Here is a 23,310-nt window from a genome sequence, read left to right as displayed (position 1 = left end):
ATGACAATGAAGTGTACGGTGACCTGTATCTGCCTTTTGAACGTTGCTACTGAAAATGGCAAATATAATTTTAGCGTACTAAAAGTTAAAGCTTGAGTGATAATGTGAAGAAAGTTTAGGGAGAACTCGGAAGCAATATTTCTTGTAATTTGCTTGGGCAGTTAATAGCGTATGTAATGCGGCCCTGTACAAAGGGTTGGGGGCCAGAGACCGCATTTTCATAAGCTTTAACTGGTTGCCCGGATGATCTCGTCTTGTTCTCGCAACTTGCCCGGATGTTCTCGTTTGTGTGCCCGTATAATGACTCTGGCTTTTGGCTGTAGGTCGCTTGAAGGTAGCCGACAACGGGAGCTAAAAGCATTTCATGCTTAAAAACGCAAACAAAAGTCTAATTCATTTGAATTGCTTAGCAGAGCATCGCGATTCATCTTATAGCCCAAACATGCGAGACTCATTAAACAATGACATCTTCACCTTTGCCTGCGACGCATGCTTTAAGACTGTTGTGAATGTTCGCCTTGGGTAACTCATGTATGCATTCTTTTTGTTTAGTTGAAGTGCTTGCTTGCTCGTCTTCTATGGGGTTCTCTCTGTGTTTGTGTATCTGTTGTCTTGCAATGTTGCGCTGTCGGCTCGCACCAGAGCCACTTCCTGAGAACGCCTGTTTTGGGAAGGGCGTGGCCAGACGCGGTTCGGCGAAAATGGGAGCGGCAGGGGCTCTCGCGGGACCATTGGTTGTGGCGAGCTCCATAAATCACCCAGCGCGCCGCTATATAAAGGCATCTGGAGAAGGGAGTCTTTGGGGAGTGTTTTGCTCGGGCGGAGGCGGCGCGGGCGGCCCGACTGGTTCGAGCGGCGGCCACCGCCGGTGTCCGTTACGCAGCCCGAACACATATGGTCCCGCGGTTTGGGGTGAGAATGTACACGGCTGAGCGGGCAGTGTTGTCCGAAACTTGAGAGACAATGGACCGTTCTCGTCAAGTGCCCTATCGGAGCGACGGACTACCCCGGGGCCTTTGCTCAGCCACATTCGTTAATGTGAACTCGCTTTCCTTGTTTACTATATACCCAGTGTAACCGCTAATGTCTGTCTAAGGTCTAAGACCTAATCATCCTTTTGTTTGTTTGGTTGGTTGGTTGATCGGATCAGGAGTGAACCGTGTTTCTTTCAGTCGCTTTCAGCAGTTGCAATTCGCATATACCAGTTGTCTATTGCTTCTGACATAGAAGAAGAAGAAACTTTATTAAAGAATAGTCCGTCAGTTTTTGTTGTGGTGGCCTCAGGTGGCGGCTCGAAGTCCTTGGACTCGGGCGGCATCTTCGGCTTGCCGGACGGCCTAGAGCTGGTCTGCCAGCTCTGAACGTTTGAGAGCCGCCTCCCAGCGGAGGCGACGCCTACGGAGAAGGTCCCCGGCGGCGCCAGCTTCCGGGGCGGCGTCGGGAAGAAGCGAGCTCGATCCTTCCCGTACTGTAGCTACGGCCGCGATTATGGACGCGTCGCGAACGGAACTGGTTTGATTACCGTTGATGCCGGCACATTCCCAGAGCATGTGTCGCAGCGTTGCTCTCGGTCCGCAAGTTTTACACGCGTCTGTTGGATATAAACGCGGGTAGCAGTGGTGTAAGATAGCGGGGCTAGGGTAGGTGTGTGTCTGGAGCAAGCGTTAATACGGCCTCGTTCCTGTTCAATTTATCGTGCGGTGGCGGGAATGTGCGTCTTTCGAGTCTGTAGTGTTGGGTGAGGTCTCTGAACGTGGTTAGGCGATCGTCCCACGCCCACTGTGTTTCTTGCTGCATTTCTGTCATAGTGTCCCAATCCGGCAGATCCGATGCCCTGCTCAGGGGCGGAGGCGGCGGCCACATAATCAGCGGCGGCTCGGCGTGCGAGACCTCGAGCCGTGGCGTGGGCCGCCTCGTTGCCCGCGAGCGGAACATCGGTGTGTGCCGGGGTCCAGAGGAGGAAGACCGTAGACATAATTTTTTTTAGGAATCGTGTGTTGAAGATAACAGAATTCTAGCCGTTCAGCTGCATTAATCGAGGATCCGGACATTACTTGCACGTGAAATTTAAATGAATAATCGACGAATTAACAAAAGCTCACTAATTACGTTTCTGACTAATTCCTTTGCGTCCCCTATTCCAATTTCTGAATCCTAGCTGATGAGTCCGCAAGGCTCATTCCGTTGGAATGAGTTCTCCTCGTGGCACCAGTTTTGAGATATTGAGCGCTATAACGTAAAGCTATTCCAAACTTTTGCATTTCTGCAATCAGCACTCCACGATTGGTAAAAAAAAAAAATCTTTCGAGCCACCCCCCACTTTGCCTCTCTGTTACGCAGCGTCACGAAGACCACTAGAACGCCCCCCCCCCCCCCCCCCCCCCATCTGATATGATATGTGCACACTGATTATGCATAGAAAAATAATGATTTCTGATTCGACGCTCTTTCGCTTTTAGCCCTCTTCTATCGGTCAAATATTTTCGGGCTGCACCCAATTCGCCTGTCTTTCATGTGACGTCACAAAACCGTGAAAACTGACCGCGTCAAAGTGACGTGTACGCTTTGAAGATGCGTTAATATGCCGAACAAAACTAATTTTTTTTCCTGAATAGCCGGAGACTGCCCCGTTCCTAAAGGAATAGAAGATGGCTCTGTCACTGCCTACTCGGAGCTGCCGGGGAGCATGCATTTATTTGAGTATAACAAAAAAATTTGCGGCGTAGATAACGTTACTCATCCCTTTCCGCATGTATACAACACCGCTCTGCCAACTCTTACTTGCTGAGTATCCATTTCAGCGGCATTTTCAACTTTCCGCTCCACGCCGCCGCAATTTCCGATCACCCAGCAGTGAGGGGAAACTGACCAATCGCAGACGCCAGAACCACCCTCCTCATCCGGTTATTACTTTCACCGTGCTGGCTCAGCCCCACCGAAACCCTCTCGACTTGGGCGTGCTCATTGCCTCTTGTCAGCCAAATAGATAAGAAAAGCTGCTCAATGTAGGCAACACTATATTCGTTTTCAAAGGAAAAAAGTGACCTCCTATAAACGAAGAGCGCGTTAGACTGGGCTTTTCAAATACCGCTGCAGGATATCGTCGGATGCTTGCGTCGGCGGTTTCATAAATTTGAGATCAGGAGATTAAAATAAAAACAGATTGGAATATTTTTACGTTATAGGGAACATTATTTCACAAAGTGTGCGAGGAAATACATCGGCGTTCCAGTTACTTTTGTGCTTGGATGCATAACACGGCTTTTTGTTAAGTAAATGAGTAGAAAAGGAGTAAATTTCTACCGCAAGTATGACGACGCAATCCTTCAGAATCTCTTTGAATTGGATATGCCTACCACACTTACCGGCTACAATACATAACTTGCAATATTCGCCGTAAAGTAATTAGTTAAAAACATAAGTAGTAGAATTTTGTTCATTAGTCAGTTATGCGTTTGCATTTATATGATTTATTTGCCTCTTTGAGCATTCCAGTCGAAGGATCAGAATTGTACTATCTGCCACCAGGCTATTTTCACAGATTCTGTATTATCTTAAAAGAAAGAATCCTTAGTAGATTGCCAGCACAGTGATTTGATGTTTCGAAAAACAAACTTTGGCAATGTTTCCACTTATTTTTTGTTAAAGATGTCTTCTTCTTACCTGTGTTCTGAATAATTTCTTCCTGCTACTCGTTCGAAGTGTGCTGGTATTGGTTGAAAAAGAGAGAGGGGCATCAGGAGAAGTTAGCTACAGCGATGGTGGTGGCACGCTTCTCCACGTGAGACGGTGAGGGACGAAAGAAAGGAAGTGTGGTGGGTAAGATACAAGAGATAAATTACAGGCAAAAAAGACAAATTCGATCTAAACGCTGGGCACAAACTCTTGCATTAGGTTCATTTCGATGAGTCCTGTTGCGCTGAGCCAGCCGTCAACTCGCAAGGAAGATTCCCAGAGTCGCCTTGCGAATGAACAAGTTTGAAGCACAGACCGCGATGAGCTTGGACACTATTTTTCGGGTTGCACGTCACCTATTTCTCGTTCATTTGGTACTCTTCGTTCACTGTACTGCGTAAAGAAGAGCTGAAAGCCTCGGACGATAGGTCCTCCTAAAACAAACGCCGTCAAATACGACCCTGGATGCTAGCATTCAACACGAACAGAAACCGCGATCGTATTTTAGTTTTGAGTGTTCCAAAACTTCAAGTGGAAAAATCAAAGCTTGCACGCATTCTGTGCTCTTTTAAAATGTCCGACAGTTCGGTGAAGCCATGCTTTGGTAATACTATAGTGCCTTAAATATTCTAGGCACTATAGTAATACGTTGTCTGCTCGCGTGGCACTGCAGTCTATGCGAAAGTAGGCAAGTTCGCTATGCTGATTCTCGTTGTGTATCATAATTGGTGTGAAAATATCTTAATTTAAATAAACCGGACTGAAAGTGACTGGATGATACACAATTGTGTATAAAAGCGCGAAATTAACCTGCACCGAGCTTTCTAAGAACAAATGATGCAAATGACGCCTATAGTTGAGGATCTCTAAGAGATTCAATACTAAAATACAAATAATAGAAATTATGGCAGAACCCAAAAGCTCCGCCATTGTGTCAGAGTCAAATAGAACAAATGGCAGTGGATTGTTTTGGTACAAAAAAATTTTTTTTTATTTAGAACACAGACAGTTCTGAGCTTGCTACAGCGTAAGCGTCTAAGTCTAAAAACGTTGTATCAAAAGAAATAAAAACAAGAACAACGCAACTCATCTTTTAGGTGGAATTTATGTATGAATATTGTACATGATAGAGGGTAGTCACATGGGGAAAAATAGCTAGCGCGTAAAAAACCGAGTTGTCTGTACACTAATAATTCTACTTAACTCAGGAAAGCAACCTACACTCGGTCCTAACCTTATCATTCACAAACATACGTAGCGTATTTCCCAAGGGAACAGAACTCTGCTCATATCTTGAAAACAGCGACTGGGATATCCTGTTACTAACCGAGACGTGGTTACATTTGGAAATTGCGGATGAAGAGATCGTGCCCGACTACGGCCGCTTTAGCATCTTCAGAAAAGACAGGAACGAACGGCGGGGAGGGGGCGCTCTTATTGCTCTAAAGGAACACATCGAAATTCACCGCTACTTCGATAGAAATACTGTGGGTGTGCGTTGTGTACAATAGGTCAAAGACCGTATTTGGTGTCTGCTACCGACCGCCTGACAGCCAAGATACATTCGTCACTAACTTGCTTGAAAACATTTTAGAAAGCAGAAACAAGTTTCCAAAAGCCGATATGCACCTCTTCGGCGACTTCACCTAGCCTGACATTGACTGGCTTAACTTGCGTTCATGCTCCCGAAACTGTCTTGATATTATTAACCTCATACTTAATTTTTCCTTGGTTCAGTTGGTGGACACGCCCACTGGAGATTTAAACATATTAGATTTAGTTATGTCATCTGCTCCGGAAACTGTCAGCCGTATAACCAGCATAGATGGGTTTAGTGACCATGGCCAGCTACAATTTACAATCAACCATACCTACTAATCCTACCATACGCGATGAGATTCCAAAGTATATATTGAACTATAACAGAGCTAACGTTGACGCTGTCAATGACAGCCTGCCAACATTTTCCGAATCCTTTCTTAGAAACTTTTCATTTAGGGCGGTAAATGACAACTGGACTATGTACAAAGAAAAATTGTTGGAACTAACTCGCACTCATATACCCCGCATTTCACTGCGCGTTAAAACATCAAAGCCATGGTTCCACAGGACACTTCTAACACTAAAGAACAAGAAGAATCGCTTTTTTTTAAATCTCGCGAAGCGTGCCGGCAGCGAAGCATCGTGGAAAAAAACAAAAGGACTTAGAGAGGCAGTACTGTAACGCCATTCGTAATGCTAATCCGTATGATCTACCTTCTCTTATTAAGAACAACGCCAGGAAGTTTTGGCAAACGATTGCTCCGCCGAACACCCGCGTTGACGTAGCATTGTTAGACGAGAGTGGCTACCCGGTTGCACCTGAGGACTGTTCAAGTATGCTAAATAAATACTTTACTGCTGTTTTTACTAACGAAGACCATTCCAATATGCTACAGCCTCCTAAAGTAAACTATCAATACACATAACAATAATACTCATTACATCTCAAGGACCCTCATAATTCATTAACAAACTCAAAATATCGACTAGTGCCGGCGTTGACGGCATAAACACGTCAATTCTGAAAAACACTAGCCGTGTTTCCAGCATTTCCAGCATCAACTTGTGACACATTTTCGAACAGTCCTTACCAACTGGTGAGATACCAGATCATTGGAAGGTAAGAAAAATAATCCCAATATTTTAAAACGGAGATAAACACTCTGCCACAAACTACGGACCTATATCTCTAACAAGCGTTCCATGCAAAGTGCTCGAAAACATTATCGCCTCAAACATCACTCAGTTTCTAGAACAAATGGTTTCTTTTTTTTTTTTTTACAAAGCAGCATGGTTTCAGGAAAGGCCTTTCATGCGTTACACAGTTCATCCAATTCACTCCCGAACTATTTCGAAACATAGAGGAAGGTTTCCAGACTGACTGCAGGTTCATAGACTTTTCAAAAGCATTCGGTAGCGTAGCTCGTAGCCGTTTAATACCTAAGTTACCATGCTTTCACTTAAATTCCTTGACAACGTGGTGAATTCGAAATTTCCTATGATCTCGAAAGCAATTCACAGTCGTGGGCAACCACTCGTTCTTGTTAAGCGACGTCACCTCTGGAGTTCCGCAGGGAAGTGCCTAAAGGCCCTTATTCTTTTTAATCTTCACCAGCACATCAAAAATTAGGAATCAATCACAAACATTACTTTGTGATTCACATCAGGAATCACATCAAACATTAGTTTATTGGCGGATGAGTGTGTAGTTTACCGTAAAATTTGCTCGGATAGTGACCACATCAACCCACAAGAGGACCTTGATAGGACCACTAATTGGTTCATTTCTTGGCAGATGACCCTTAACACGCATAAATGTAAATTACTTACCTTCAGCCATAAACGCACCAACTCCACATTTAACTATTCACTTAACAACAATTCTGTAAATGAAACATCTTTATATAAATATCTAGGTATTCATCTGACACTAGACTTATCTTGGGCCAACCAAATCGAAAAAGTTTAAAATTATTTTAAAAATTATTTAAAACGAAATATTCGTGGTGCACCATCAAATACCAGAAGGCATGGCTACCTAGCATTCGTTCGTCATGAACTTGAATTTGCGTCATCTATATGGTCACCTCCACAAGCCTACCTAATCCAGTCTCTCGAAGCAATACAAAACCGTGCGGCGCGTTTCATCATTGGCGATTACAAACGACACTCAAACGTGACCGAAACGAAGTCAAAACTGTCACTTCCGTCTCTCGAGTCGCGTCGAAACATCTCCGCTCCCCCCATCTGCCTCCTTCATAAAATAATTTACGGTCATCACACTTCTACGCTGCCGCTTGCTCATGCCCATCGTATTTCTTGTCGTATCCATAATCAGCGAAGCTTTACACTCCTGTTTGGCCAAACAAGAGAACTTAATTTATCACCTTTACCACGGGCTGTGTCGTATTTGAATGGTCTTCCAGATAGAGTGGTCGATATGCGAAACCCTGATGCATAAGGAGGAACTGCACGTCCTGTTGTCTTACCTTGTCTCGTATGGCATTATTTCTTTTTTTCTTCTTTTTTAATGAACTATATAGCCATTCTACACCGTTTGATTGGCACTAAAGGCCTCGCTTTTGCTTGTCTTACTTTAGCACTTACATTGAGCAAAATTTACGTATCTGCATTCACTGCCTTATCAATACTAACCCAAAATGACCAGTGCATTCAATAGTTTTGTTGTTTGTGTTGATAATGTACTGATTACTTGTACTGCAAAACGCGAACACATGTGCTCCATGCCATTGATCTTACATGTTTTGTATAACCCCCTTCACATACTCTTTCAATAGGAACCTGTGATGTATCTGAATAAATAAATAAATAAATAAATAAATAAATAAATAAATAATAAGCGCCAATGTTTTCGCTGGGATTGGTCACTCCGGGCAGCAGTTGATAGACAACAAAATTGAAAATGAAATATATCCTTACGAAACATCACCGTCCTTAGTTTTCACTTCCAATAAGTAGCCGTTGCAAGTCGCAAGATATCAACGTCCGTCCGCCACAATATATTCGTTTCTTTCCCGCAATACGATTTATCCTGTCCACACTACATTTGTCCGTGACAGTTCACCTGAAGTCTATACGAGACGGAACACGCCAGCTCTCACTGCACCATACTAGCAGCGTCGCCGCTGTTGGTCACCGCGTTAATGCCAAAAGATTACGGTGTTGTGCTGTTTCAGCGGACATCTTATCAAGCGCTGCCCAGCGAGCCTTGTCAGCTGAAGACAAATCGCCCATCAGTGCAAACACCGATAGAAATCTGAGAGCCTCCTGGGAGAGTAAGCGGTGAAGCGCTTTCGCTGTTGTCCCATATGGAGGCCCTCTAACTCGGAGCACTGTTTCTGGTCTGTGGCCGCCGAAATGCGCTTGTGTCGCATTTTTCCTTTTTTTTTTTTTTTTTGGTACATGACTGTTCTGATCGCATTTTTTGCATACATGCGTTTCCTTTATTTTATTTGCTTTATTATTATTTGGGTTATGTATTTATCCAAATAATTATTTTCCCTTGACAAAACTTACGCACGCAGTAACGACAGTACGGATATTTAACGCCACCCTCTGAAGTTTCGCGACCCATGAGGCCACTGCACTTTCGCAGAGCCATTCACTCCTTCGTGCGATCCATATTCGACGTCGATTTCTTAATAGGGAATTGTTTGCTCATTCTATTTTATTCTTGCAAACATTTAGGGAGATATTCAGAAGCTAGGCTTTACAGAAAGCGGATTGAAAGATATAGATCCGATAATGGGTGCTAGAGGTATGTGCCTGGCCATATACGCCTAGCATGCTGATACAGTCGATGCATCAAAGGATAATTCGTACTTAATACACAATTACAATACATGGACAAGCTTAGAACGACAGAAGTTGAGCTAGTTGGTAGGTATTCATGTTAGAAAAGGTTAGGCATGCTGACACAGACACAAGAAAAAGGAAATGGACAACGCAAACGCCTTTTGTTTATTACAGCGCAGCTGTTTATGGCTAGGTTCTGACGGATCTTGTCTCCGTGGACATAGACTACCAACTTTTCATACGTGGGCCGATCCCGAAGATAGTACAAGGCCGGGCCGACCCACGGCGGAGGTGAAGCAGGTGTTAACAACGGCCCATACGTGGGCCGATCCCGAAGATCTTGCAACGCAGGGCCGACCGGCGGCGGAGGTGAAGCAGGCAAAGTGCCTCGACTGACCAGTCGCGCGACAATTTTGCGTGCATTGGGCTTCTTTCCCGCTCGAAAAGACACATCTATGTGGGCAAGTATTCAGCGACAGAAAGCTGTATTGGGAGTTTTTCATGTCACTCTACAATTTTCTCATTGACACTTTTCATCTAGTTACAATATTTGGGAAGTGGAGTAATTAATTAAGACTAATTATCTAACTAGGAGAAATGCATGAACAAGTATGGGTATCTCCAAGCGACGGCAAGCATTATTACCTGGTCCTGTTCAGCTACGTGGCATTCGCATATTTTTAAACTCTGGCTAAAGTTAACTGGGACAGCCTGTATATAAGGCATTCTTTTTCTATGACGAACATTTCTTTTTTAAATAGCCTACAAAAGTTACTCGAATTACGTGACTACAGATGAATTATCTGTCCAGGCAGACATCATTTGCCAGAAAACCTCAGCAATCAATTCCTTAAGTAAACTACTTGCACTTTAGCTTGTTAATTATAAACTTTACGCCACATGTTTATATGGAAAAGTGGAAGGGAATCATTATAGAAGCCTAGTCACGTGTTTTTGCATCTCAAAAAGACCGTGTAGACGGAAGTAACTGGTGTCGTATTTATCGTTCAATTTGTCCGATTACGCACGAGACTGCACGAGGCGGCAAACTGTCCGCCTGCAGCAAACAACATTCCTCCTCTAACGCTACAGCAATACCTCAGGACACACAAAATGAAACCTAGCGTGATCCTGCTACAGGAAACGCTCACCGAGCACATTAAAATCCAGGGCTATCGTACCCTGGCCAAGCATTCCGACGGTAGGGGGGTCGCGAGTCTGGTACGGAAGAAGCTCACTTTCTTACAGCACGAAATCCACATGCCGTCTAATGACATCGAATATCTGGTGGTAGAGATAGCAGGCAAGAGGAAACGTAGCAAGCCAACGTTCATCCTCAACTCATACAGCAGCCCAAAACAGCCCAGGCAGAGGTTTCGGGCTTTCCTAACCAAAGCCACGCACCTGGCAGGCAGTAACCCCCTGCTCGTGGCTGGAGCCTTTAATGCCCCGCGCATCCGACGTAAGGATACGTGCAGAGTATACCTAAGGGCAAAGATCTATAGGAAGAAAGTATCGAGGCATGCCTCGAGCTCATAACCGACCCGACACAACCAACAGGACGGGGAACTTCCACCAGCAGGAACACCACGCCCGACCTCGCCTTCACCATGAGCATTACTCGAGCGTCGTGGTCTAACACAAGGGTGGATTTGGGCAGCGACCACTACATCACAGCGATGACGGTAGGCTCGCACAGGACCGAGGAAAAGGAATTCAAGCTAGTGGACTGCGACAAGTGTAGAGAGCTGAGGACCGGTAGGTCCGCGGAGGACGCGAACACATCCCTACACGGGTGGATGACGCAACTCCAGACGTATCTCGAGGCAGCAATGCGAACGGTCACCACCGACCTGGAAATGGAGGAGGTGGACAGTAGACTAGCCCACATGCTAGAAGCCAAGCAATCGTTACTGCAAAGGCGAAAGGGCAACGCCTGAACGGTCCACTGCGGAAGAAGATTGCTGAGCTAAACCGGAGCATCGAACAGCACTGCTCCACACTAGCTAGGCAGCAATGGGACGAGATCTGCAACATGACTGACGCGCAGGTACGCAGAGGCGGCTCTTGGAACCTTCTGAAACACTTCTTGGACGGCGCGAACACAAAGACCTCGCGGAGCGACGTGATGAGCAAGCTGCTATACGAGGCATGCTAGACCGGAACACTGGACGAGCTTTTAGCAAGACTGACGGCCAAGTACCTCCCCGTGGCGGATGCGGCAGCTACCGAGGACGCGACCTCCCAATACTCGGGTCGACTTGACGCGGAGCTTGATGCCGAATTCATCACGGAAGAAATTATACAAGCGCTCAGATGCCTCAACAGCCGATCCGCACCGGGGCCGGATAACATCACGAACAAGGCCCTCCACAATCTGGACGAGAGAGGCGCGGAACAGCTCACTGCGACAGTTAATGAGACATGGCGTTCAGGCAAAGTTCCCATACAATGTAAGACGGCCAAAACGGTCTTAATACCGAAACCCGGGAAATCTCTCAGAATGGACAATCTGCGACCAATCTAGCTTACGTCGTGCGTGGGTAAGACCATGGAGCGTGCGGTGCTTAACCGTATGAAGCCATACCTGGAAGAGAGCGAAAGATATCCTCACAACATCCTTGGCTTTCGTCAGGGGCTGGCGATGCAAGACGCTATGAAGCTGGTCAAAAGCCAGATACTAGACAGCACAACAAGAGGCCTCAAGGGCATCCTAGACCTAGACCTAGAAAAGGCCTTTGATAACATACGGCACTCCTTCATTCTACAACAAATCTGAACACTCGGACTTGGTCAACGTCTCCATGACTACATCCGTGACTTCCTGAGGGGAACGCAGGCCTTGCTACGAGTCGGGTTCCTGCAGTCGGAGTCAGTCGTACTAGGCGACAGGGGTACCCCGCAGGGCTGAGTGATATCCCCTACCCTCTTCAACGTGGCCATAATAGGATTCTCCAGGCAACTTACTCAAATCGAGAACCTCCAACATACCACTGTGCAGATGACGTGACCATGTGGGCGGCAAAGGGGAGCGATGGACAAATCGGGCATACTTTACAAAATGCGATCCGAACCACTGAGGAGTGCCTCAAACCAACAGGCCTGCGGTGCTCGCCGAGCAAGTCTGAGCTGCTGCTATATAGACCCAAGAGACGAAGGCCCAAACCGGAGGGATGGGACACAGGCGCGGGCCCATGCGTCCGCCTGTACACCGCTGAAGGAAAGACGATTCCGGTGGTCGGTCACATCAAGATGTTGGGCATAACAGTAGAGGCGAACGGCTCGAACACCATCGCAGTCGCTAAGCTCACCACGAAGGCCGAGAACGCCACACGCCTACTGAGGCGAGTGACCAAACGGCATCACGGGCTCAAGGAGGACAACCTGCTTAGACTTGCACAGGCCTTCGTAATCAGTCACTTCGTGTACATCGCGGCCACGCACAATTGGTCCAAAGTGGAGAGGGACAACGCTCCTGCGTAAGGTCGCCAAGAGGGCCATGGGTCTACCCATGCACACGAGCACGGAGGCACTGGACGCATTAGGCATGTACAACACGCTGAGCGAGATTGCGGAGGCACAGGAACGGGCACAGATCACCAGGCTGTCCGGCACACCTGCGGGAAGGTAGATCCTACGAGAAATCGGCGTCGCGCCTCGTGAGATCGAGTGTAACAGCCATGGGCTAACACCCGACCAGAGGAAAAAGATCAGGGCAGCCCACTACCCAGGAATACGAACCCAGAGCACAACATCGACAGAAGACTTGCTCGAGCCAAAGCACTCACCCGACAGGCAGCTGCCTCCGGGAAAGCATGCTGCTTTACGGACGAAGCCAAATATCCTGACAAACGAGGCCATGTAACAGCGGTGGTCAACAAAGATGGCACGGTCATGAACGCGTGGACGGTCCGCACTGATAGTCCTGATGTGGCCGAGCAGGCGGCCGTTAGCCTTGCACTCCTAGAAGACGATAAAAGCTTGTTATACTGCAACTCCAAGAGGGCACTTCTGTGCTTCGGAACAGGGAGCAGAATACTTGGTACTCATCACCTCACCCCACACTACATCAGTTGTACCCGGCACACATGGGACCATTGGAGGGGCCGCTCCCTAACCTCAACGAGACGACACACGAGGCCGCACGAGACCTAACTCACCGTGCGAGCCCGGACTCCCTTTGGCCAGGATGGGTGAGCGAGCGCGATCCCCTCGTCACTTACAACGATCTCACCCAGCATTATAAGTTAGTCAAGAAAACCATGCCGCTACCGCACAAAGCACTCAATAAAGCACAAGAAGTCACGTACAGGCGGCTTCAGACGGGCACCTACCCATGCCCGGCCTTCCTGCACAACATCTTTCCGGACGCGCACCCTCACAATGCGGGTCGCTACTGTAAGGATATAGCTCACATGCTCTGGGGTTGCCCCCTGGCGCCCGGGGCCAGGACCACCAATGAAAAGTGGGACTGAGCTCTACGCAGCTCGGACCTTGAAGCACAGCTCTGGGCTGTCCATCGGGCCCGCGACGCGGCGGAAGGGCATGGCCTCTCTGTCTCGACGTGGGAGCGGCCCGCTGCGCACTAATCGCGCGCACCGACGGACCGCAAGAAAGTTATTCATCCATCCATCCATCCTACAGCCTCCTACTAGCCTTTATAGTGTCTCCACAAGCGCGCTCCTTCAGCAGCACACCGCCGAATTGACTGCTTACTCTATAGAGGCTAACCGCTTACTCCCAAGGTCAATGAATGTCTTCATTTCAGCCGTTTATCGTACCAAGATTGCGCCGCAAACGCATTTTCTGTATTTACCATATCAACGTTTTGGAACAGCTTTATTTACCTGAGAGCTTAAGAAAAATTTGGTGTTTGTTTTTATGGTGTTCTCCAGGAGGCGTGAGTCGAAGCACACGGAACTGCTCGTAAAGTGTTTACGAGAAGGCTGATGGGGCACTTAAAGGTGAGTGGGTAACTTGCGAAAGTCGCAATTACTTAGTACATTCGCTACAATTGCGTATCGAGTGGCTCTGCATGGCGCTGAAGTACGCGTATGCGATCCCCCCGGACGGAAAGTAATGCGAGTGATTGGAACTTCGCGCAGAGCTAATTAAACCCCTGTATACGTTCCAATGCTAATCTTGAAGATTTCCTTGCACAACTAAAAGTAATTATTTAATGGGGGGGAATCATTACGCGGTGCGCTTTGGTAGAGCCCTCGAAGCTGACATCAGCAGCGCAACGTGACATCAGCAGCGCATAATAAAACGGCGAGCTGCGTGACTCACCACGTTTCGATAGAGGGCCCTAGAACACTGGGAGTGTGCCAAAACGGCGTCGTAATGCATAACGGAGCTTTGAAGTTCTGCTGTGAGCAGCCACCGGAAGCGCCACACTGTAGTTTATCAGACTTGCACAATTGTTATCTTACAAGCTGTGCCCCCCCCCCCCCCATTCCGCGGTTTCCCCCCCGACTCCGTATAGCTAAGACGTAGTGACGGTATCTCAAAGAGACACATCCGCTAACCTTGCCAAGATAAAGAGGAGGTAAATATAGACTATCTGCCGAGCCGAGGCGCCATCTCGCACCCATTGTTTAAGCATAATAATACTCGGCCGTTCTGCGTGGCAATATAAGGGAGCCACACTGAGGGCAGTCACTCTGATTATCTGTGAAGGGGTGGGCAGTGTTTTTTGCGTCCAAGATGAAAACCTACATTCTTACTTCGGGCCTGCTGCTACTCCTTGTTTGCCAGTCTTCAAGTTCCAGCCTCGATATTTGCCGTACGTACATCTAGCAACCCCCTTCCTCTTTAGTTTGGATTCTTGTTCTCATCAAAATCAAATTATAGAGTTTTACGTGTCAAAACCACGATCTGATCATGAGCCATGCCGTAGTGAGGGACTCCGGAATAATTTGGACCACCTGGGTTTGTTTAACGTGCACCCAAATCAAAGCGCATTTTCGCATTTCGACCCCATCGAAATGCGGCCGCCGTGGCCGAGATTTGATCCAGCGGCCTCGCGCGTAGCAGCCTAACGCCATAGCCACTAAGCAAACACGGCGGGTCCTTGTTCTCATCGTGGGAGGTTATTTCTTTGATGTATAGCATGGTACATTAATTGTTATACACTTGTTTCCAGGTGACACGGACGCCGGAATCGAAGTCTTCTTCAGTTGTGTTCGACGCGTAGGGACATTGCAGGTAACTAACACAAGGGCGTGCCTTGCGTTCGTTAGGATTAGTGATCAAACCGCTCTTTTGTCGCTGATAATAGAAAATAGTCGGAATAAATTTTCATTGCGAAGACATTAGAAAATCTGATACGTTTACTCATAAGTGATAAAGAAGTGAAATAGTAAAACTATTTCATTCGGGCGCAAGATTGTCTTCATAGCAATTAACGCCTTCTCTGTCCTCCCCTAATCTACCTTCCAGTTGAAAGAAGCTCTTGACAGCATCAAGGGGAGCAATGGGTGCGACAGCGATACCTGTCTCGTTCGCTTCCTGTGCGCGAACGGTGACCTGGTGAGTCCAAATGGGCATTGCACGCCACTATTCTTCAAAGTGGGTCTGGTTGCTTTGATTCAGGATAGAATCACTTCCGGGTCCCGGGTTAAACATGTCTCGCATGCCGACTTAACTTGATCTCTGTGCTTCCATTCATTTTGCCTGCTCTAGCTTCACTCTCGAAAGCTCAAAGACGAAGAAACGTTTAACGACAGTGTGCGCAGGGGCGGATACACTGCAGCGGCATACTTGTTTCTTGAAGTAGTTGGATTGATATGCAAACTATATTGCTTCTGGCTTGATTACAATCTAGCCCCACTATTGTTCAGCTACCATGGGAACCGCGCGTATTACATGTTTTTTTTTCTCGACAATTCTTCACGGATTGCTTGCTGTTTTTTGTTCTTTGTGTTTCACGTGGGTGGCACTTGCGGTGCATCTCTTGCATGCTGGCCACACCCTGCTCCTTTATAAGTGCTAAGTCCTTTACGTTAAATGCTAATTGACGTTTTTCCAGTACATAAACAAATTATCACAATTTTGCGCAGCCGCATTGTTAGGCATAGATAATGGATGGTAAGTAAAGCTGATCATATGCAATGGTGTTTTTTTATATTCCAAATATCAATCCTTCTTTGTAATATTGTGAAGATCATTCTAACGCCATAAACAAAGCAAAACTGTACTTAGCAATGAGCCTCAATAAGGTGAACAGAACAATTCAAATGATTGTTTCAAGCCATAAGAACTTAGCATAAGCAAATGCATGCATTGTCAATCATTCCGACGCTCGCTGAACTGCGGTGCATGTGAACGGCTATTCCTTTGTAGTATACTTATCATGAAACAATACACGTTCTCGTCATTGCAAGCGCTCTATAGTAGGAGAACGATCTGAGTGCAGCACGTGAAACGCTTACGATGCTCAGTCATTGTTCATAACCGTCTGCGCAATATTTTTTTCACCTTTCTTTCTTTTAGCGGGTTTTGCGGACAGGGCCGATTATTCCGAGCTAAGAAACCGGTAGTAGTACCACTCTGACGCAGCAGTGTACAAAATATCACCAAGGATTAAAACGCAGCATAGAACCGGTGGGAGTTTTACAATAGTCCAATTCAGTACCATCCACAAGTTACCAAGCGAGCAGCATATTAGGAAAAAGTAGCAGTTTCGTATGAAAGGCAAAGCATCGATTGCGATAGCAAATTAGTGGACTGCCATTCAAAGTAAGGATAGTAGCTTTATCGGCTGGTATAAACTTGTAAACGTAGGCATGCTAACTAAATTAACACGCATGGCGTCACACGCGCACAAGCAAACATGACCACATCTCCCTCTATGACCGCGGAAACTCGCTGTGAAACTCTGGAGTGAGGAAACGCGACAGCAACAGCGAGCCAACTGACCCTCGTGCTGCTTCTAGTATCAATGCGAACTAAGCCGCGTAAAGACAGCGCGCGGCGGATTTTGTCCCCGGCGCAGATGGCTTTCAAGATAGAGCGGCCCATGCCGCCCGGAGCAGAACGCGTCCCCCCTCCCGACCCTAACCTCGGAGCCTTGCACGCGGCGGAAGACGGCACGCTACCTCCCCACTTCCCTCCCTTGCGTGCGCGAGATTGAGCCGCGATCGCCGCCTCACCCTCGAACGCTTTCACTCGCACATACAGCATACGACGCGCGGCGACGATTTTTATCGCCCTTGGACTTTCTGCGGAACTTCAGGGCGACGGCGGAAATTCGCCGTTAGTGTCCATATAATTGTTATCGGAATGAAAAAGAAAACAGAACACGTAGGCTGTCACGAAGTTTTCTATTTCCTGACATGAAAGACTGCGAATAGCATGTATTGGCCGCGATTTGTCTAGTCTATTCGCTTAGAGACACCAACGTAGTCTTGAATATCCTACGTGATCGCTGTCTCCGATGTCAGTCAACGAATCGTCATCATCATGCTGTCGTCGTCCTGATTGTCGCCATCGCCGTCGTGACGCCACCGTCGCACATTTCGTGTGGTCTTTCTTAGATCGCAGCCGCCGTCTTCGTCGGTGTCATGTTGTCGTTGTCACCTTATCGTTTTCGCGCCGTTCACTTCTTCATTAAAATCGGTTTGTTAGACATTGGGTCTCAACCGAAGCGTTACGGATGCAGGGCTGTTCAATAACAAAAAAAAAGAATACAAGCAGAAGTCGCGATGGAACTACAGCAGTTTACGTAACAGCGCAATTGATTGTTCGAAGCTATTAAGGATTTCGGACAGGCCACTTTCTTGCACGACGCCCCATTTTAAAAGCTTTCTGCTGAGCTTTAGGCCCTTTTATTTAGGCAGTAGAAGGCTGCTTCGTACTACGAAGTATTTCCTGAAGTTTTAGTATAGATGTATTAAACACATTTAAGGTGAGGCGATACAAGCAATTACATCAGATTTAGTTGCGACCAATTCAAAATACGCGCGAACAGCCACACTGATTCGAGCCCGAAACAGGATTTTCGTGCCTGGTAATAACGCGGTATAATGAACCATTCACGCGCGTCACTGCGCCCGCTGCAGTGTCCCCGAGCCGCACGATAACCTTGTCAACGAGAACTTGGGGCACCCCGCAGTACTAGCCATTCTTTCTTCAATCTGTGGTTCTTGCCTCTCGGTAAGGACAATACCGATTTTCTGCCTGTCGCTTCTATTGTAACTCGGAGTCTCCCAATTATCTTCTATCGCCCATTATCTCATATACCGCCACGGACACGCTCACTCAGTGGGCTGCGACCACTTCGTCGGACTCAGTGATTAGTGCACAGATGGTTTGTGATACCGCATGACCACCCCCTTCCGATTTCCCAGATGTAACGATGAGCCCGCATCAAGTCCCAAGCCGCATGTCACTATAAGTGCATGCTTGGTCGTATTTTACTTTATGATGCAATTATTTGTTGCGCTTTCGAGGGATTGTGGGGTAGCTCGACAATTAATAATTGAAGAAAGAAAGAAGCAACACTATTTTTGGTGTCGGTATTGTCTTTTAAGATGCTTTAAGAACTGTACAGCAGCCTCTTGCACTTTTTGTTTCAGGTGGCAGAGCTTGGGAAACACCTGGCCGTAAGCTTACTTCTTTTACCGGTAGTATTTTAGGTTGCTTGAGTGGTTAGCATTTATTTTCTGGCTTAAGCTTACAGATATAAGTAGTGTAAGTAGTGAAATGGCGCTATAAAGGCATACCACAGTAGATCACATTTTACCTATTGGTTATAGTTGGGCCCTGTAACGTAAAACTATTCCAATCTGTTTTTATTTCAATATTCGGACTTCAAATTTCCGTAGCCACTGACGCAAACATTGGCCGGTAACCCGCAGAGTTGTTTGAGGAGCTCAATCAACAGCTCTGCTTGTTTATAAGAGGGCACTTTTGATTGCTTTCAAAGCGAATAACATTGCCTACGTTGAGCGATTCGTCTTATCCAACTGGCTGACAAGAGACGAGGAGCACGCTCAATTGGACAGTGTTTCGGTAGGGCCGAGCCAGCGCAGTGAAAGCAGATAACCGGATGAGGAGGGTGGCGCCGACGTCTGCGACTGGTCGGCTGCCCTTTACTTTGTTTGCGGTGGCTGGTCAAAAATCGCGGCGGCATGCAACGGAGTATTGAAAATTCCGCTAAAACGAATCCTCAGCGAAGAAGAGTTGGCAGAGAGCGATGTCGTCTACTTGCCGAAAGGGCTCGATAACATACACTGCCAAGGAAAAAAAAACTTATTATACGCAACTAAATCCATGCTCCCCGACACCTCTAAGTAGCCAGTGCCAGAGCGATCAGCGAGCAGCCTTCTATTCCTTTCGGAACGAGGCAGTATCGCGCTATTCAGAAAAAAAAAAGAGCTTCGTTCGACATATTAATTCATTTTTAACGTGTCACGGCAACTTTGACGCGGGCCTTTTTCACGGTTTTATGACATCGCGTGACAGGCAGGTAAAGTGGGCGTAGCCCGAGAACGTTTGACCAGTAGCAGAGTGCTACGGACGAAAAAAGCGCCGAATCAGAAATAATAATAATAATAATAATAATAATAATAATAATAATAATAATAATAATAATAATAATAATAATAATAATAATAATAATAATAATATTATTAATATTAATATTAATAATAATAATAATAATAATAATAATAATAATAACAATAATTTCTTTTTGCTAGGTCTAATCATGCATAGTCAGTGTGTACACGTCTTATGAGATTCGGAGCTTTCGCGGTTTTCTTGACGTCGCGTGAAAGACAGAAGAAATAGGGGTGGGTTGAACATTTTTTGACCAGTCGTGGGGGACTTTGCAAAATTGGAATAGAAACGGTTTGGAATAGCTTTACGTTATAGAACTCCAGAACACTACGCGGGGATTTATTCATCATTTCATGCTCCATTGTTGTTTTATAACTGTCATGTTCATTCATTTTACGTCGATGCAAGTAATACCACTTGTCCAAAACTTTCTACAGCTAACATTTTAAAATAATAGTAGTAGATATGGTGATTGGTATAAGACAAAATATGAGAGGTTTGGTAAAAAAAGAAGAGAAAACCTGGCGTGCTACTTGGAATTTGGGAATAAAGGAAATTAAAGACGGTAACAAGACCGGGACATGTTTTACCCTGTACACATGTGCGAACTTGAAATATTTACTGCTTGAATTAATAGTTTTGTCAGTACTGAAAAGTCATTCGGAAAAGGAAGTCTGGGGCTAAACTGGGGCTAACCATGGGGCCGGATTCTCGAGAAACAACGCTCGGGGATCTCACTTTCAGTATCCTCTAACTGGCTCAGGCAGGATAATGTATCAAATGACAGTAATGACACCCATACAATCAGCATTACATGATATAGTTTTCCAATGCATTGACAAGATACTCGTTGCTCCAGTGAGGTGTCGCACTGGGCCTTATATCACGCAAAAAGTGAAAGCATCGATACAGGGGATCGTTCGAGAAGCCGATGCTTATAAATAAATAAATAAATAAATAAATAAATAAATAAATAAATAAATAAATAAATAAATAAATAAATAAATAAATAAATAGATAAATAAATAAATAAATAAATCATCCACCCAAGTTTCAGCGCGCAAAAAGATGAAACGATAAATACGTTTATAGCACCCAAGTTCTTAAATGAAGGCTTGTTATGTGCACTCTTTGCCAAATGTATGCGGACTACGTTGCCTGCAACCACCAAGCTGACTAAAGGCTGTTTAAGGGAATGTCTGTGGTATGAGGCGAATGCCATAAGCACCAGGACTCTGGCAAATGAAAAGAGCTCTCTTACACTCACCATCCAGAGGTCTTGAACGTCAAGAGCGCCACGGGAACAACCCCACACAGCCGAACGACATAGCTGGTGAAGGCGCGGAGTAGCCCGTATACTTTTCACAAAGGCTGGGGTTCCCACTTCTTAATCGTTGCAACTATACTATTCGAGCATTTCTTTTTCTAGGAAACGGAACTGAACGAACTGGTTGGCTTGAAACAACGGTGTGGAATCAACAACTAGCAATAGCCTGGCGCAGACAACCACAAGTGGTGGTCACGGATGTTGGCCCTTCTCCCCTCTACGTTCATCTCACAAGGCGTGGAGCAGACGGCGCGACAACCACGCACTGCAGCGTCTATATATGGGTGTCCTATATTTGTAGCATAGCTTACCTTGTGGTACTTTATGATTGTATGCAAGCCTCAATTGCAGATGCCTAGCAGCATGTCATAGATGAAAATCTACCGAATCTTATTCCTTTGTCGGCATTCTGACAAAAAATAAATGTTTTATTGCAAGCAAACGAATTTAATACATCTTTATTGGAAGAAAATCGATAGCCCTACGGCATACAGATATCTCCAAAGAACTCCGTTTTTATTACGAACAATAATGAAAGGGAGGAATTATAACTTAACTTTTCATCCCAAAAGAAAAGGGCATTTTTATGCACTGTTTTCTTTGATCGTACACACACACGTACACAAAACTATGCGCTTATTCGATGCAGAATGAGCAAAAGAAAAGTCTGAAATGCATCTGAATACAGATCTTCAGTAAGTTCGGAGTGCTTTTGAACACGCTTATTATTTTTATGTTGGATTTCATGCTCGCAAATAAGGTTAGAGCTGCACTTCGACTCCCTAAATAAATGCAAGCAGGCAGTAGTCGCCTTCCTTGATGCAAACAGCAACAGCTGCGTACATCGTATTTACTCCCCCCCCCCCGTGTAAGGGCAGCATTTAATGAAATATACATCGTGTAAACCTTCACAATTAAGGCTAAAGGTTGTGCACTAACGCTTCAAAAGTTGCTCAGACTCTTGGGCCAAATTATGAAACCACTGGTGACAGACTATAAACAGTTTCAGTCAGCCGCCTTCATCGCTTCCGCAGCGCTCGTACTTTGATGAACTCAACTACTCGGCACACTACAAATGGTGACCGTCCTACGTGCCATCCACACTGCGTAATATACCCTTCAATTTGAAACTCTTCGCTACCCTCTCGGTGGATACCGCCTGTCGCTCTTTCAAAACCCACGCGCATACCCCCTGAAGCGCTTAAGCGACGCCGCTTTTTGTCGTCCACTGGAGGCCCTGTCGTGGTGGGCCATGGTCATCTAGATGGAGTGACATCGCCGAAGTTTTGGTTTAAAATACCGGATGACACTAACGCTTTGCGATAATGTTGCTGGTTGCTCTCTCGAATCCTGTCTTTGGCTTTACGTGAAGACGTCGTACCGTACTGCTTCCTGCACCCCAAAACCACTCTCAGGCGGACATGATACCCTTACAAGCAATTCAAGCTCGAGCTCTAAGGATACATGTCTTGGCTTCGCCTAGAGCGGCTGAACTGCGGGAACAATAACAGACTATTATTATTTTTATTCGATAAGAAAACATATATATATATATATATATATATATATATATATATATATATATATGCGAAGGACAAAAAGATAAATACGAAGCGAGCAGGCTGGCATCTATCACAGGGAGGAGACCGTCACCCGCCTACCCTTTAGGGAAGGAGGGGATAGAAACAGAAGTTGAAGATAGGCAGAAGTAAAGTAAAGAGAAATAAGAAACAGTAAGATCACAGATCAGAAACACTATAAAGTACAGCAACGATAAAGCATAGAGCGTGCCTAGGAACAGTAGACACGCCAAGAAAGAACACGTAGTTTGCACTAATTAGAAGAAATTGTAAAATATTGAAAAGCGAACAAAGATACAACAAGAAAGGTTTCGTCCCTCAGAAAGAAAAAAAAAATGTCTTATAAACGGCAAGCCAAATCGGTGTGTTGTAGGAAACAAAGCGAGGCGCGATGACCCTGGTCACGTCGAGAAACCCAACCACTCGGATAGAAGCAATCATCGAGGGTCATACCCCGCAGGCCAAGTATACTACAGCCCCGTAGTAGCGACGTGCATAACAGAAAGCATGTGCGTCTTGAAGCAGTACTCAAATGACATTTACTGTTTCTCATTTTTTTTTTTTGCTGTATGTGGAAGTCCTAGACCTCTCAACATCATAAAAGGTACTAGCAAGACTCAAAGACCCCTAAACAATTTAAGTTAATAGCTTTTCTAGATTCAGTTTCAGTGTTGTTTCCCAGGAGGCAACTTTCGTGACGTCATGACGCAGAAGGTAGTCACGTACGTAGAAGAAGGACATCGCAATGTTTTGATAATAATTGCGGCTCGTTCGATCGTCTGCTATGCTGCTACATCGAGCATCGCA

At 45.9% G+C, this 23,310-nt stretch overlaps 2 protein-coding genes across 7 annotated transcripts in view; one reads left to right on the top strand and one right to left on the bottom strand.

The window, feature by feature from the left end:
* Positions 1 to 23,310, bottom strand: part of LOC129381127 (sulfotransferase 1B1-like) — a 337,139-nt gene that overhangs the window by 202,725 nt on the left and 111,104 nt on the right. For 3 of the 6 annotated variants that reach the window (XR_011890254.1, XM_055063710.1, XM_055063713.1), the window contains exon 1: positions 14,323 to 14,460. The exons of the other annotated variants lie outside the window; for them this stretch is intronic. The gene's annotated coding sequence lies outside the window, so the exon portion shown is untranslated. Of the gene's footprint in view, positions 1 to 14,322; positions 14,461 to 23,310 lie in introns of those variants that run through there. 6 annotated transcript variants of the gene reach the window in all.
* On the top strand, positions 14,646 to 21,365 carry LOC126548437 (antimicrobial peptide microplusin-like). Its single transcript, XM_050196585.3, has 5 exons — positions 14,646 to 14,818; positions 15,179 to 15,240; positions 15,475 to 15,564; positions 18,612 to 18,638; positions 21,026 to 21,365. The coding sequence occupies exons 1-5, from the start codon at positions 14,740 to 14,742 to the stop codon at positions 21,080 to 21,082; spliced, it is 315 nt and encodes a 104-aa protein (XP_050052542.1). The 5' UTR covers positions 14,646 to 14,739; the 3' UTR covers positions 21,083 to 21,365.

Source organism: Dermacentor andersoni, chromosome 1, assembly GCF_023375885.2.
Source record: "Dermacentor andersoni chromosome 1, qqDerAnde1_hic_scaffold, whole genome shotgun sequence".
Lineage (NCBI taxonomy): Eukaryota > Metazoa > Arthropoda > Arachnida > Ixodida > Ixodidae > Dermacentor > Dermacentor andersoni.
This window is presented reverse-complemented; position numbering and strand designations above follow the sequence as displayed.